At 45.3% G+C, this 16,759-nt stretch overlaps 2 protein-coding genes and 1 long non-coding RNA gene across 3 annotated transcripts; 1 reads left to right on the forward strand and 2 right to left on the reverse strand.

Annotated features, from left to right (window-relative positions):
• Window positions 1-1,493: 1,493 nt before the first annotated feature.
• LOC307202602 lies at window positions 1,494-3,748 on the reverse strand. The gene is made up of 2 exons (XR_013832950.1): window positions 3,503-3,748; window positions 1,494-1,993 (listed from the first exon to the last, which is right to left on the reverse strand). It is a non-coding gene; the product is annotated as an uncharacterized lncRNA (long non-coding RNA).
• A 1,161-nt stretch (window positions 3,749-4,909) lies between these two features.
• On the forward strand, window positions 4,910-8,853 carry RPS2 (ribosomal protein S2). The gene is made up of 7 exons (XM_079952709.1): window positions 4,910-5,108; window positions 5,592-5,681; window positions 6,552-6,659; window positions 7,333-7,506; window positions 7,615-7,774; window positions 8,350-8,441; window positions 8,725-8,853. The coding sequence occupies exons 1-7, from the start codon at window positions 4,926-4,928 to the stop codon at window positions 8,806-8,808; spliced, it is 891 nt and encodes a 296-aa protein (XP_079808835.1). The 5' UTR covers window positions 4,910-4,925; the 3' UTR covers window positions 8,809-8,853.
• A 2,014-nt stretch (window positions 8,854-10,867) lies between these two features.
• Window positions 10,868-15,234, reverse strand: NDUFB10 (NADH:ubiquinone oxidoreductase subunit B10). The gene is made up of 4 exons (XM_079952712.1): window positions 15,030-15,234; window positions 13,649-13,787; window positions 11,917-12,056; window positions 10,868-11,150 (listed from the first exon to the last, which is right to left on the reverse strand). Exons 1-4 carry the CDS (start codon window positions 15,163-15,165, stop codon window positions 11,044-11,046), a joined length of 522 nt encoding a protein of 173 aa, XP_079808838.1. The 5' UTR covers window positions 15,166-15,234; the 3' UTR covers window positions 10,868-11,043.
• Window positions 15,235-16,759: the final 1,525 nt, after the last annotated feature.

Below are 16,759 nucleotides of genomic sequence, written 5' to 3' on the forward strand. Positions count from 1 at the left end.
CAGTGGAATTTGCTGCCAAGGAGTGTGGTGGAGTCTCCTTCTTTGGAGATCTTTAAGCAGAGGCTTGACAACCATATGTCAGGAGTGCTCTGATGGTGTTTCCTGCTTGGCAGGGGGTTGGACTCGATGGCCCTTGTGGTCTCTTCCAACTCTATGATTCTATGATTCTAGGATGAAAACAGAAACTGCTCCGGTGGCCTGGCGGCAGCGGGAGTCCCCATTAGCTAAAGTAGTGCTTCAGGTTAAGAACAGTTTCAGGTTAAGAACGGACCTCCGGAACGAATTAAGTACTTAACCCGAGGAACCACTGTAACTGCCATATACATGGTAAGTCATTCCACACTGTAGTAAATGGTTGTTTAGCCTGCCTGTTTCTTTAAAATTTGATAACTTGCCCATTAATAAAGGTAAAGGTACCCCTGCCCGTACGGGCAAGTCTTGCCAGACTCTGGGGTTGTGCACCCATCTCACTTTATAGGCCAGGGGCCAGCACTGTCCGCAGACACTTCGGGGTCACGTGGCCAGCGTGACAGGCTGCATCTGGCGAGCCAGTGCAGCACATGGAACGCCGTTTACCTTCCCGCTGGTAAGACCCCATATCTGCAAAAGCCACATTCCAGCTAAGAGTCTAGCAACAGTGAGCTTTGTTACTATTAATAGGTTGGCGCTAAGTCTCTTATTTGAGCGATTTTTTTGCTTCCTAAGTGTAGTTAAGTGTTTGATTTTTACTATGTAAATGGCACAGGGAACTACTACTTATTGGGTGGTATTCATTTGCATTATGGTAAAAGTTGTCTGCAATACATATTTCTGTCACATGGTAAAATTTTAAGCTTATTTGCACGAAGCCTTCAACTACAGGTTATATCCAATTAACTTTTACTCAGAGTAGGACATAGAAATTAACAGATCCAAGTTAGCCATGTCCATCCATAGCGATGGGTTTACTCTTAGGAGGACCAACATTAGAAAATCACACCAAGGCTCATTCTAGTCAGGCAGCTGAAGGTAGAAGGAAGCCATCAGAAATTCTGTGATCATCCTCAGGATGCACAATTCCTTTCTAAGCTTCAAGGTTCAAAACCTTATCTAGAATTACAATGATGTAAATTGCTAAACTTCCCTTTATCTAGCTCTTGGACTTCCTCCAGGCCACACACCTTGTCAGCCCTGTTTTGCACCATCCTTGAGTGTTTTCACATGGCTGGAATGTGTCCTTGAACTCTGATAATGCCTCTTGCTTATTTGGAGGAGGGGTGTGTGTGTATAAACAGACGTGAAGGGAATGCCATCTTCAGCCTAAAAATGGTGCCCCACCTGATCAGGCAGCACAATCTGGAAGCGTTCCCTTTAAAATGCTAGTTGTATTATCTAACAGCCCCAAACCCAAGAAGCATATTCATACTTTTGCTGCATTTTATTTAGAGAACGTTCACCCTGCTTCTCTCTCCTATTCAGACACTCACAAGTGATCAAGAAGTACACGCAATACGTATAAAAAACAATGTTTATTATATCTGTCTCGTGACCTAAAGCCAGCATTCAATATGCCCCAAACTAACATTTTCACTCTCTGGGCAGACAAAAAAGAACATACATATTTCAACATCACTCCACGCAGGGTCAGTCAAAAATGACTTTGTGAACAAGAAATGGCTAATTTTCTTCACTTTGAAGCTTGCCACCATATCTGTTGGCAATCATGGGCCACACACCAACCATCTTCTTTCGAAGTGCAAGATGTATGGACTTCTAAGATTCTGCTGCAGGCAGCCAAAATAGGACCCTAAGCATTGTACAAGTATAAGAACTTATGACCCCCAACATTAACATATAAAACATACATAATTAAAATATGCAAAAACAAAACAAAACACAATTCCATTAAAACAAAGCAATTAAAACAAGAGCCTTGGGTTGTGAGATGAAGGGAACACTTGTGTGTAAAAAGGCGCATCTTCAGAAACCAGTGGCATACCAATGCAGATGGGGCCTGTAGAAAAAGAAGACAAGTTAGCACTCTGGTTTGGTTTTGTAGTACTGTATGCCTTCCTTCCACATAGCATATTTTTATTGGTTTCATTTATGGATCACGTGCTATGAATAATCTCAAAGCGATTTCACAATAAAAACAAAAAACATCTATTGCATGGATCCTTCTGCTCATGGGACATATAGGAGCATGGGTTTCATTGCCCAACACATTGAGCCGATGGGCAATAAGCTTAATACTCCCTTTGCTTTATGCACCGTTATCTCGCCCAAGGCCACTGAAGGAGGCCAGGGATGATTTTCAGACAGTGCCCTAACAACCTGTAGGCACAATGGAGAACCCAAAGTAATGCAAACACCTACTGAGTTTTCTAGCACTCAGAACTAAACTGTTTCAAGCTTGGAATGAGGAATGGGAGAGCCATGCAGCGCTATGGAATTTAGTGGGTTTTCCTTCAAAGCAAGCTCACATAGGGCTTCCAATATATCAACTGCCTTGGTGCATCCATCCTCCTAGTTTCACTTTTAAATAATCACCCCCAACTAGGTTTAGCTTAGAGCGTGAAATGGCACCCGAATTAATGCAAGTCCCTCCCTACATCTAGGGAGGTGCAAAAATTCAATAAAAGCATTTTTATGGTACTTTTTCAACTTTTAGATGTTTGCCGCCCCCATCATTCTACCCAGACACTGAGGTCCAGCACTGAGGGCCTTCTGGCGGTTCCCTCATTGCGAGAAGCCAAGTTACAGGGAACCAGGCAGAGGGCCTTCTCGGTAGTGGCACCCACCCTGTGGAACGCCCTCCCACCAGATGTCAAAGAGGACAACAACTACCAGACTTTTAGAAGACATCTGAAGGCAGCCTTGTTTAGGGAAGCTTTTAATGTTTGATGTATTATAGTATTTTAATATTTTTTTGGAAGCCGCCCAGAGTGGCTGGGGAAGCCCAACCAGATGGGCGGGAAATAAATAATAAATTATTATTATTAATAATATTATTATTATTAATTAGAGTTGATAACGAAGTTGCTTGTGAGTTTTCCTTTTAGCTTCCACAATTCTTTTTTTTTTTTTAAGTGGAGACAGAAAATATAAAGGGTCTGCTGGTCTCGCGGAAGACGTTCCACTATTCACGTGTGAACCGGTCGGAAAGCTGCACAGTCCGACGTGCAACAGTGCAAATGTACCCGGCATTAGCTCGGAGACCAAATTTCGCGCCTCAACTCCCGGTGGAGGGAAAGAACCTCCAGAGCCGGCGGCGAGAAAAAGGCGCGTGGCAAGCAACTACACATCCCAGCATCCGTCGCGCCCCAGGCCTAACTACCCCAACGGCCAACTGACGAGGAGCATGCTGGGAGATTTAGTACTTAACCTAAAAGCAGCAATATCGTATCTTAGAGCAATTTTTTAGCTAAATACAGTAAATCTAACCAACAACTTGCTTCTTCCATACAATTTGAAACACCACAAGCCCCCCCTCTCCCGTTCCCGCTACACGCCCGTCACCTACCTTGCGCATGCGAGACTGCAACTTCCTTCCTCCCGTCCGAACTTTTATAAACTTGGGGGGTTTTAATCATGCTCGATCCGGGGCTCCCTCCTCCAGCATAACACATAACAAGCCTCTTACGGCTGCGCATTAGCTCTAGTTAGGGGCGGGGTGGAGGAACATGTATGTATCGCTCGAGGAAGTAGTTCTCGCGAGATGCGCGGCATATAAAAAGGCCTCGTCGCGCGGTTTCGGCCTTCTAGTCGAGAACACGTAAGTTGGAGCATGTTTCCTTTGGGGCTGGGGAGGTTGCCGAATCCGTCGCCATCGAGGGTCTGGGGGGCCGGAGTTTGGGCAAGCCCACCGCGAGGGGGATTAGGAGCAGTCCCAGTCTCATGGGGAAGAAGGGATTTGAGTTTTTTTTCCTTCCTTAGATAGTGATGGGGTTATGGGCAAGTCACAGGCCCAGTTCAACATGGATCAGAAACCTTTTATTAGACCTTAGCATCTCAGAATGTACCTTGAGATTGAGCCTCTCCAGAAGCAATAAATACATACATTCTTGCATTTAGAAGTACAGTATATCAAGGGGGAAAGGATTTAGCCCTTTAAATGTGCGGCCTGAAGTGGTACTGACAATCTGTATCTGGCCCCCTTGATATTGCTGCTTGATGAATGAGTGAAAAGTTTCATTGTAGCTGATCTGAAAGGAACTAGTTGGGTAGGAGGTGGGAGTTGACTAGAAGAATGACAAAAGTTCATCCCAGTTGAAATTTGGGGATGGCCTAATTAGATAAGGGTTTGGGGTTTCTTCCTAATGGGAGTGAAGTTGCTATGAAATGTTGATCATTAGAAGACAGTAAGACTTTGTTTTAAAGGTCTGTGGTAGCCATCATACCTGCTACTTATTCTTGTTTTTCTGATTGTGCAAACTGCTTTGTGGACTCTGTTGGTGAATTTGGTGGGTTTAACTTGGGATCAAGAAGGTTGGATTTAAGTTCATTGACAGGTGTAGATCTCCCTCCCCCTTTAAATGGTTCTTATATGTATAAGAACCATTATAGGTTCTTATGTGTATAAGAACCATTATATATTGTATTAATATATAAGAACCGTTAATAATAACCATTAATATATTATATTAATTTAACATTTTGAAAAGAAACCATGAAATGGGAGCTACCTGGTAAAATCCAGGGCATCTTAGTTTTCTTGGCATTGGTGCTTGTGAATTTTGACACATTTCTGTCACTGCCTAGGGCTGCTGATTCCTAAACATGTGCTTTGGTCAGCACCCTGCATCAACTTTGAAATGGGATCACATCTATATGGTTCCGTTTGCTACTTGAGGGTAGAAACAATTTTTCCTACTGTTTTTGTTGCAGTTGCAGCCCAATGTCCATTAATGCACTAAAAAGTTTGATGTGCTTTGTTTCTACAGCAAATGGCGGACGACGCCGGTGCTGCGGGAGGGGCAGGAGGAGCTGGAGCAGCTGCAGGTGCAGGAGCTGCTGCCAGGGGAGGCTTCCGAGGAGGCTTTGGCAGTGGAGGCCGAGGGCGTGGAAGAGGCCGTGGCAGGGGACGTGGCCGAGGGCGTGGAGCTCGGGGCAAAGCTGAAGACAAAGAAGTGAGTTCAAGTCACCTTTTTGGTGTTTTTAGGGAGCCTTCAGCAACCTGGTGCCCTCCAGGTGTTTGGACTACAACTCCCAGCAGCCTCTTTCCAGCATGGGATGCTCAAGTTTTTTGAGTAAACAATTAAGAAATGGAAACTTTCCTTAGATGGGTTTGGTTTTAGAGTTGCTAGGGTTTCAGTCATGCCCAGTGCCATGATCAACTTATCTTACTAAATCGGCTTTTTCAAAAAAGCTCTGGCAAACAAGGGCTCAGCTCTTAAGTATGCAGAAGAAAATTATGGTAGGGGCAGACTACTCCTAGAAAGCAGATGAGAGGTGCTATTTTTGAATGAACTGCATTTTTTAAAAAACAAATCCTTGCAGACAGAAAATTAGCAGAGCTGATAGATTATGTTCAAATACACGAAAAAGATCAATGTACAATGTTTGAGCAGCTTGAACTGATTGCCTTTCATTTCTCTCTCTCCCCCCCCCAGTGGATTCCAGTCACCAAACTTGGTCGCCTAGTAAAGGACATGAAAATCAAGTCTCTGGAGGAGATTTACCTTTTCTCCCTTCCAATCAAGGTATTTGCTCTGTGTTAGGGGCTCTGTAGGGTTTCTCAGGAATGATTCACAGTGCTTTTCCATTGGTAAAGTTTACCAAGAGGAGAGGTTTTGGGTAGTAGTTGTCCAATGAAACTGATTAGCAGAAAATTCCATGCAGTCAAAAGAAGACAGTGTATGTATAAATGATGGAATTCTAAGTCAGATCATTGGTCTATCTAGTTCAGTATTGTCTCTACACTGAGTGGCAGCAACCATCCAAGGTTAATGCAAGAGGCATTCTCAGACATACCTGGACATTCTGAGGAATGAATCCAGGACCTTCTGCATAAAAGGCAGGTGCTGTCTCTTTTCCCCCAAGGAGAAGAGGTCAGTTGGTGGTGGCTCTCCATGATGGCTGTCTGAAGTCATCTTGTGTTCAGAGCTACTGCTATGCCATTGAATATCAGCAGCTGGGGAACAGCAACAGCAGAGGTCTGTTGCCTTAATGCTCTGCTTGTGGGTCTCGGGGGACATCATACGTGATAGGGTTGCAAAGGAACAATTGGAGCCTTAAAGTATGCTCCCAATTGTTCCTTGGTAAGCAAGGCTTGCTATTGTTGCCGATCAGCTGCTCAGCACTGATCAACTGTTGGGCACTTAGAGCAAGCACTGTAGGGAAATATTTCCTTTCGGATCACATGGGCAAAGGAAAATACTGCACTTTGTGTCAGATGCTTGACAGGTGAACCTTGCCTACTTGTCACAATGGGATATGGAAGAAGTCGGGGTCTGGCCAACTAGCCAGATCCAATTCTCCTCCTGAGATATACCCTTGTTTTAATACAGCAAACTTTGTGATTAATTTATGCTTACAGCTAGAGAACTGACCAGTTAATGTTGCCTTCACAGGAGTCTGAAATCATTGACTTTTTCCTGGGCTCATCCTTGAAGGATGAGGTTTTGAAGATCATGCCTGTTCAGAAACAAACCCGGGCTGGTCAGCGCACCAGGTTCAAGGTAATGTTTTGTATCCATATGAATTCCAGAAATTGATCTATTTTCTATTGGCCTCAGACAACCTTTACAGCAGAAATTCACCCCAAAAATTGTTTTCTTGGAGACACATTCAGTCTGGCCCTGAAGTGTGTTAGTTTTGGGGTCAGGGTAGGAGCATACTTACCGTTAACAGACCTTGCTCTTTTACATTTATGAATGAGCTACTTACCTGTTTGTGTCTGCCTTGCCAAATTTCTGAGCCAGTCACATATGTAGAGATGCTAGAGAATTGACAGCCAACGGCAGAGGCTGATTGTTAAGAGGCAAAGCCAGAGCAATTAATCCTGCAGAGGGCAGCCTCCTCGAATCATTTCACAGGGTTAGCTAAAATTGGACTCCTAATTTGTTGCTGGACTAAAACTCCCATAATTGCCACTGTTTGGGCTGATGTGAGTTATAGTCCAAAACATCTGGAGGGCACCAAGTTGAGGAAGGCAGATAAAGAGAAGTGGATTCTAAACAGATGAATTGACATGAACTTCCTGTTTTTAGTTGACATGATCAGGGTGCCTGTGTTGCTCAGGAATGCCTGTTTAACACTGGTATTGTTCTGTTGAGGCTTCTGTGCTATGGTTAAGGGATGTGTGGATTTTAGCTGCACCCCTGATGAGGCTTCTCTTGTCTTCCTTTTCAGGCCTTTGTGGCGATTGGTGACTACAACGGTCACGTTGGTCTTGGGGTCAAGTGCTCCAAGGAAGTTGCCACCGCCATCCGTGGGGCCATCATTCTTGCGAAGCTGTCCATTGTGCCCGTGAGGAGAGGCTACTGGGGGAACAAGATCGGCAAGCCGCACACTGTACCTTGCAAGGTAACATTTGACACTTTGCCAAACCAGGGCTTGGGACTTCAAATTAGGCTTATTGACATTAAAATATCCATGCCAGTTTCTTACTGTGTGAAACTTGTGTTTGTTTAGGTAACAGGTCGGTGTGGCTCCGTACTTGTGCGTCTCATCCCTGCGCCACGTGGTACTGGAATTGTGTCTGCCCCAGTTCCCAAGAAATTGCTGATGATGGCTGGTATTGACGACTGTTACACATCAGCGAGGGGCTGCACTGCCACCTTGGGCAACTTTGGTACGTTTCTATACTTCTCAATTTACTTGGTCCTGTCTTGAGAAATGACGGTGCAGTGTAATAGATTGTGTCACCGTTACAAGCAATTCATGTAAAGGGCAGCAGTAGGCATCATGGGCCATAAGGAAAAGTCTGGCAAGCTGCCAATTTCTCTAGGACTTTTGGTTAAGGGAGATGAGAAATACTTCAGCCTTTGCCAACTTTGTACCTTCCTGTTGGGACCGTTAGGAGCTGTAGTCTAATACATCTGGAGGGCACCTGGTTGAGGTACAGCTATACTGTGTGTATATGTTTACAGACACACACGCAGTAAGTACTACCTTTTGGGATGTGTTTTGGTAAAACTCTCTCTGCTCTGCTCAGTTGTACCTGGCCCAAGTGGTGCAACTGTCGTTTTTCGAGAGGGAAAGCAAATGAGTTTGTTTGCACGGCAGTGAGATTCAATGAAATAGTCTCCCTGTTCCTTTTCATACTCAACATGGCAATTATTTTCCCCATAGCAGTAACTGGGTTTGGTGCTGCCAGCTCAGTCTTGTGTACATTGGTGACCGTGTATGATCTTTCTTTTTCTGTAGCCAAGGCCACCTTTGATGCCATCTCAAAGACCTATAGTTACCTTACCCCTGATCTGTGGAAAGAGACTGTGTTCACCAAGTCACCTTATCAGGTAAGAGCAGCCTTGAGAGCTGTAGCATGCATTTAAGATGTCTTTGGGAATTCGCTTTATTTCATGAATCTGTGCTCATAGGCAGGGGTGGGGTACATTATTAATCATGAATCCATATAAGAACCAGCATTTCAATTCTTTTGAGGGCTGTATTTAACAGAATATAGCTGCTGCCATCAGGTCAAGCTGCTGTTAGCAGGTTTGACCACTTCAAAAGATTACCCTGGGGTGAATGAGGTTCAGAAACAATTTATGTTCATGGTCTCTCTGCCTTTTCCTGCAGGAGTTCACTGATCATCTTGCAAAGACTCATGCTACCAGAGTGTCTGTGCAGAGGACCCAAGCAGCTGCTGTGGCAACTACCTAAAAGATGTACTTTAAAATAAAGTGACCAAGAGTGATTTTTAAACCAGTCTCGCAAATCGTGTGTAGTGTTTGTTGTTGGATGGGTTATAGGGACATCAGTGCCTCCAGAGGAAATAAAAGAACATAAAAGTGTGGCTGCTGGATCAGGCCAAAGGAGCTCATCTAGTCCAGCATCCTGTTCTTATAAGAAGCCAACCACAAGCCATAATGGCAAGCTTCCCAAGCAGAACCTGGGCACAACAACACTTTTCATAAGAAGTGGCATTCAGAGGCATCCTGTCTTTAGTGGAGATACAACATTACCATTAGTAGCTTTATCTTCCTTGAATGTCTGATCTTTTTAATTATAGTGCTACCAAGTGCCCAGTATAGGTTGGACCTAGCGTATGACATTGATATTTTAGGAGCTCTTGAACAGCATTAAGGGGATTTACTGCCTTACAGGATTGTATCCCAGTATTAGTCATGCTCTGAGTAGACTTGAAATTAATGGACATGACTAGCCGGTCAATTCATTTTAGTGGCTGAGCAAGACTGTTCGGTAACCCACAGCTTTTCTGGGGGTGGGATTTCCCCATGTAGCTATAGCCATTGGAAAAAAGGATATTGCCACCCTTTGTAAGACACAGGCCCATTTGGATTTTTGAACAAGTGCTGTGTGCATATTCTTCCCCAAAGGATCTGGGTAAAAGTCACACCCAGTAGAGTTGCATTGAACAGCGAGAGGGGGGGAAAGACTTGTTGCCTCCGTTTGTCTTGAGAGAATGGAGTGCGCCTCTGGGGATGAAGTCAAACCACTAGGGAGTCACAGTGCCTGCTGTGGCGGTAGAGAAACTGCTGCCTACCACATTTTTGCTGTGTTAGCACACAAGTGACCTCTGCAGGGTGCAAGCCTGGGTAGGGTTTATGGAGGTCCTGGGCTGCACAGTTGACAGTGCTCCCCCTCAGCCTCACTGATGTGGTCAAAAGGAAAGCGGAGCAATACATTGGGCACCAGCTTGGCTGCAGGAGTTGGAAGGTGGTGTCCAAGCAGCTTTAAAATTCCAGTCTGTTTTAATGTAGGGTTTAATGCTTAGTCTTCTCAAGGCCATGGATATGGGTTATCCCTTGGTGGTGGGATGTCTTTTTTTTCTCGATCAACATTTACTAACTGGAGTTTGGAGAACTATGTACAGGATCTTAAAAGCCACAGTACCCTGCAGAGCTACGAACTCGAGCAGTAATGTAATAGCCTACCTGGTACCCTGCTGGTGTTTGGCCCACAACTCCCATAACCCCCACCCCCGAAGGCTTTTTGCAAAGGCTGCAAATAGCTTAATAATGGAAGACACTTTAAACAATTGCATCAAAGCTGGATCCAGTGATCTACCTTACCCATTTTTACTCTATTTTAGTTTTTAAAAATTACAAATGGCATAATCTCCATCATTCCTAACCTACAAGAGCAGTCCGGTGCTCTGACCAGAACTATACCGCCCAATAAATAATAATATTCTTTATACCCTGCCCATCTGGCTGGATTTCCCAGCCACTGTGCGGCTACCAACAAAATAGTTAAAATACATTAAAGCATCAGTCATTAAAAACTTTCCTAAACCGGGCTGCCTTCAGGTGTCTTCTAAAAGTCAGTTGTTTATTTCCTTGACATCTGTTGGGAGGACATGCCATAGGGTGAGTGCCACAACTGAGAAGACCCTATGCCTGGTTCCCATAAGACTATGTATGGTTGGGTTTACTAAAGAAAAAACAAATTGCAGTTACTGGGAAAGTAACATATCTATGCTGGTGCTTTCACAGCAGACTACATAAAATTCTCTTGAAGTGTGTGCTGTGGAAGTACACCTCTTAAACCCTTTACATACATATACAGTATGTGGTTAGCCAGGGACCTAGAAAAGCAACTTATTTACCAGCCACTTGCATCAGTGATTTGTAAAGGCAATTTTTAGTTTCTAGCCATAATTGAAGAAGGCAAACCCTGCCATTTTTCAACGCTCTCCACTAGTTTCTGCTTAATCCCATTTCTCCTTCCTGTTGTGTTTACAAAGCAAAGACAACCCTAACATTTACAGCTTTATTTTCTTCCCACTATACATTCTGAGTCTGCCTTGTTTACAGTAGTTCTGAGAGAACAGCACAGATGATGCTTGATTTACCATCCATACAGTGTCTAATCTGCAGACACACACGCTAGTTTGTTTGGAGCGCAAATCCCAGGCCAAAGCGACCAGAACACTTAATGTGCCTCAGCTGCTGCCTTGGCCTCCTTCCTTTCTTTAATCATCCGGTGCTTCTGCTTCATTAAGCATTTGCGAGCAGTTCCCAGGCCGCCAAGTTCACCATCTAGGATGACAGTGGAGAACAATCATGATCTGAGAGAAAAGGGGAGACTTCCACTGCAGAATTACATATTAAGCATGCTAACTTGCCATCAAAAAAGTAAACAGTTCCATTTTATTTGTATACCACTTTTCTGCCAAAAAAAAAAAAAACCACATCAAAGGAACTTAACAACAAAGAAAACAAGAATGCATTTTGAAACCAAACAGTGCAAAAACAACATAGCAAAATAAAATGCTGTACTGAATGGTAGTCTAGTATCAGAACATTAGGCCTGCTGCTCAGAGCAAGTTCCACTGTCATTTACTTTAAGATTGGTGCTTTCCTTGTCTCTTTCTGCCCTCTGCCTTTCTCTGTCCTGCACAGAGGTGAATGAAGGAGTCTTGACTACTACTACTGCTTTGGGGGATTTTTGTATGTGTACACACATAGCCAAAACACGACTCATAAGGCAAGAACCTTTGCTCCTCTGCAGGACAGTAGCTCATCCAGGCCTCCCTAGGTCTTGAAGCCACTTGGAAAGCAGCAAAATATACCTCCTACCAGAAGCTGAACTCTCAATTCTACCAACATGGCCCATGTGAATTGTAGTCTAAGCACATCTGGGAGGAACCAGGGAGGCAAGGCTGCCCCAAGTGCTGATGTGGACTTCCATACCAGCTTCCCAATCCCACCTGTATGAGCTCAGGATGGAACATAGCCTTTAAGTCCCACTGTTTTCACAGTGGGATGTAAATTTGAAATAATCCCAATATACTAATAGACTCACATCTGTCGTCATAGGCCTTGGTCACCTCTTTGAAGTGCTGTAACTCTGCTGCACAGTTCTCCAAATAACTGGGTCCTTCCCGCTGCTTGCAAGCACCCATTCTCTCCTGGATGATCCTCACAATTTGTCTATCAACTAGCCTGTGGGAGTGGAAAGGGAGAGATACAAACACTAGAAGAATGCAATAATACAGACTTTACCTAAGTCCCTGGATTGAAATTCTGTACAGAAAATTACACCAAGTCCATATGACACATCAAAAACACATAATGCAGGCAGTCCAACAAGATTATTTTATCTTATTTTAATTGTCCCACAAACCCCTCCATAGTCTGCTCCACTTCCCAGCCTCCCTCCCAATCTAATATGCAGCCACATTCCTGCTTCCAACTTTCCTTTTTTTAATTCTATTGCTCTCAAGTCTCCTCCTCTCTGTAATAAGCCCACTCTTGCTCCCTTCCTACCCCTTATGTCTGGAACTGCCTCCCAGTTCTTTGGCAGGGCTTGCCCTGTAATTTATTTCAAGCTCCTCTTCACAACTCAAAATTTCCACGTGGACTTTAGAACCAATACGCAGAGGTGGATTCCGGGCAGCACAACTGGTTTCCCTGCACAGAGAGCAGGGGCCAAGGGGCTGCCTTCCTGCTTCCTTCCCAAAGCCTAGTGAATGCTGAGCTTTGGGAAGAAGGCATGAGGGCTCTGACACGGTCCTATAGTCCTTCCTCCTTCTCAGAAACTAGTTAGCATTTGCCTAGCTTTGAGAAGTTGGAAGTAGGGACTTTAGGATCCTGCGAGAGCTTCACACCTACTTCCCAAAGCCTGGCACCTCCCTTACCCAGCTTAGTGAAGGCGGATTTGGATTGGGGGGATGGCAGCGTCAAATTTTGTCCCTGCACAGGGCACCATATTACCAAGGCCCACCTCTGCACTAGGCCAGACTTTGCTAACATGGTGCCCTCCAGATGTTTTGGACTGCAAAGATCATTGATGGTGGGAGTTGGTTAGGATGTCTGGGTTTGTTGGAAGTTGAAGTACAATCACATCTGGTGGGCCACAAATGAGCATCCTCTGATCTAGGGAAAGCAAAAACATCAGTCTTGAGGGGAATAATTTCTCAGCCTCCTCCTACACTGCCTCCACAACTGTCTTCTGCAGGAGTGGAGAATTTTTTCAGGTTGAAGGCCGCTTTCTCTTCTGGGCAAACATCTAAGGGCCACATGCCGATAGTCTGTGGGGCCAGAGACAAAAATGGGCAGAGCAATGAATGCAAATTTTTACTTTTGAATGGTAGGCTAGTTTCTACACACAATCATAAACCTCTCTAGCCAGGAAAGCAGGAGGCATTATCAGAGGTCAAGAACACTGTCCAGCCAAGCAGAAACACTGAAGGAGATTGCAGAACAGGGTTAAAAAGGGAGCGGTGGCCAGGGGAGAGAGTCCTGAGGGCCAGAAAGAGAAGATTGGACAGCCGCATTTGGCCTCTGGGCCCAAGGTTTCCTGCTCCTGGCCTACTGCAAGCTTCTTATGGCAGGGACCCAAGCACTACATACACTGATGATACTGTCTAACCAACAATCCTTACTTCTATCCTGAAAGCCAAGTAACAATACTGCAAACCATTCAATCCTTAGAAGACTGTAGGCAACATCCTCCCAACCCTGCACAGAACAAAACATTTGGCAGGAGAGCTGAACTGCAATCCTACCCACCCTCCGAAAAAGAGAAGACGTACTTATCTCTCTTCCACTGCATCTCTGCTTCATAGTAACATATGTAGTCATCCTCCAAGCACTCTGTATAGTCCGGCACACGGCGGAAGTTCCGGTGATAGTAATAAAACTTGTTCTTTGCATGCTGGCGCTCTATCCATTCTGCAGGAGTGAAATGTCCAGAGATGCTTTTCAAGATTGAAACGAAAGAGGTCTTTTAAGCAATACGAAGCCAAGACAGAGTCAACTCGTGAAAAATTATGCCTTGCAGGGAGCTCTCATAAGAGAAGTCTTCCTGCTGAACTACAAATCCCATAATCCTTGACCACTGACAGTACGGGCTGGGGATGATGGAGGGTGTTTTCCCAAAACATTTAGGCCGGGGCTCAAGGTTGGGGAGGATGAACTGAAGAAAATCTACCCCTCTTCCAACCTGCACTCCACTTATCCAAGAGCTGGGGAAGATAAGCCTCTCCAGCAGCAGTTCTCAATTTGTGGGTCCCCAGATGTTGTTGGACTACAACTCCCATCATCCCTGAGCTCTGGCCTTGCTAGCTAGGGGTGATGGGAGTTGTAGTCCAACAACATCTGGGGACCCACAGGTTGAGAAAGGCTGTGTCTCTAGGATGCTGACTGAAGCTAATGGGTGTCCAACAACATCCGGAGGACCATTGGTTCCCCACCCCAGGCTTCAACATCATCCAGCCTCCTTCCCTGCTCCTTCTACTGAACTCAGCCCCTTCTCCACTTGCAAAACCTCCCGTAGCATTTGGCTTCTCCCCTGTTCTAGCCCTGCAGCTTTCTCTTGGTCCCTCCCCTGCATTCTAGCACCATCCCAGCCCTTCCAAACTTATAGACCAGTGCTTTTCAGACTGGGGACTACAATTCCCATTATCCCTGACCACTGGTCCTGCTAGCTTGGGATGATGGGAGTTGTAGTCCAAAATCAGATGGAGACCCAAGTTTGGGAAACCCTGTTCTATACCATCACCTGGGGGTCTAGCCTCTCCCGGTGTAGGCCTTCACTGTACCCCAGGTACAACCCTGCAGTGCACACACTCATATAACTCCCCCAGCACCCCTCTTTTCTCCTGCCTTGTAGACACCCCCCAGGTTTGGAGCCCACACCCTTGTGGCCCTTCCTATGCATTCTAGCCCCCAACCCTTATCTCATAGCCACACCCCTTGTTTCCTGACCCCGCCCCAGCCCTTCACTCCATCCCTGATTGTAGTCCCCGCCCACTCTAACTCCACCCCCTAGTTCCTAGCCCCACCCCACACTTCCACCCCTTGTTCTTATAGCCCCGCCCCGTGACTCCTGGCCCCGCCCCCAGCGCTTCCCTCCTTCCCTCCCTCCCCATTCTCTAACTCCGCCCTTTGGCTCCTGGCCCCGCCCCTTCTCACCCCTCCAGGCTGTGACCGGCGCGTCGACCACGACTCGAAATATCTGGTCTACCAGGTACAGCGGGTTGGTGAGCTCTGTCTTAGGGGTGCGAGGAGGCGGCGCGCGGTACACATCCCGGTCCGGCTCTTCAGGCATCGCTGCAGCCTTTGCGCGAGGAAAGCGATGCGGACAAAATGGCAGCCTCCGTGGCAGAGGGACCGGGTCAGGTTAAGGAAAAGAAGAGCGCATGCGCAGCCACTCGTGTCGCGCGCGCTGCGTGATGGGAGGCGCAGTTTGTAAATATTGGCTTTAAGAGGGTCGAAAGGGTGCAATGCGCATGCGCCTGCTAATGGGTTTATTAAAAAAATCTTCCGATGACTGCTGGGATATGTAGTTCTCTTTCTGCAAGGTCTTGTTCTGAAGTTCTCTTCCCCACTGTGGGTCTCATTAGCCCGATAGGAGCTGCACCCGTTGAATTTCCAGTTGTTCAGAAGTTAATGGTCATAAGAGATAGCTAATATAAACTGGCAGCCTTATAGTTTGGTAGTTAGTGGCAGAAAAGGACACGCAGACCAGGTTCAAATCCCCACGCAGCCATGAAGGGCACTGGGTGACCTTGAGCCAAGCTGTGTTGCACCTCCCTACCTTCCCACTTCACAGGGTTGTTGTGATGATTAAAGAGAGAGGGAGAACCACATATGCCACCTTCAATTCCTTTTACAGGAAAGCTGGATATGCATGTAATAATTGATTATAATAAATTTAATAATAGTGCCTTTGTCATATTTATATGCCACCTACACAAAGCTTAACTTTGTAAAGCAGCTCTAAAGAGACAACATGGTGAATGGGTTGGATGAAGAACATGAGAGACTAGGGTTCAAATTCCTTACTGCATCACTTTCAGCCAGTCAGTGTCCCTCCTTTGCTCACAGGGTTGTGATAATAAAATGAGAGAGCTCTTTGGATGAAATAAAGCAGGATTCAAATACTGTATAATAATAACCGCCCCAAAGAATCCTGAGAACCGTAGTTTGCTCCTCACTGTGCTACAGTTCCCAGCACCCTTAACAAAATACAGTTCCCACGATTCTTTGGGTGGAAACCATGTGGCTTAAACATAGGGTTAAACCACATGGTTTAAGGGTTGCCACCTTTTCCCTGGTTCTGTGCTTTAATATTAATTCTGTTATAATGTCTTTATAAAGCATTTTGCTTTTTCACCCCAACAGATTATGCCATAGTGTCCCACACCTGGAAGGTGGTGTAACAGTTTCATTTGATCTCTTCACTGAAAAGCCACTTGTCCACAAAATCATTATCATGGTCCGGACATCTCAGTTCTTAGTTTAGTCAACTGCTCTGCATTGTTCCAGACATAGTTATATCATTCTTGCATTGTAGGTCCATCATCATTCTTCCAATGTTTTGCTACTACTTGTCTTGCAGTTACTAATAAAAAGGTGTTTATCTATCTAAATGGTTTGGTTTGGTTCTGTTTTGTCAGAAATAGTCAATAATGCCAGGGGGTTTTGTTGTTGTTTTAAACAATAAGGTGCCCAGCTAATTTGCTACACTCCGCCAACACCTTATTCCAACATGAATCATGGGTCAACTCCACCACATATGGGAGAACATTCCCAAAGAATGTTTCCCAAAGTTCTTTAGGTTAACTTTTGAGGTATACAGCACCATGTGTGTAAACCGTTAAGTGTCTTTTCCTGAAGCTTTACCAATACCAATTTCGGTG

The sequence above is a fragment of the Podarcis cretensis genome (genome assembly GCF_951804945.1).
Source record: "Podarcis cretensis genome assembly, chromosome: 14".
Classification (NCBI taxonomy): domain Eukaryota; kingdom Metazoa; phylum Chordata; class Lepidosauria; order Squamata; family Lacertidae; genus Podarcis; species Podarcis cretensis.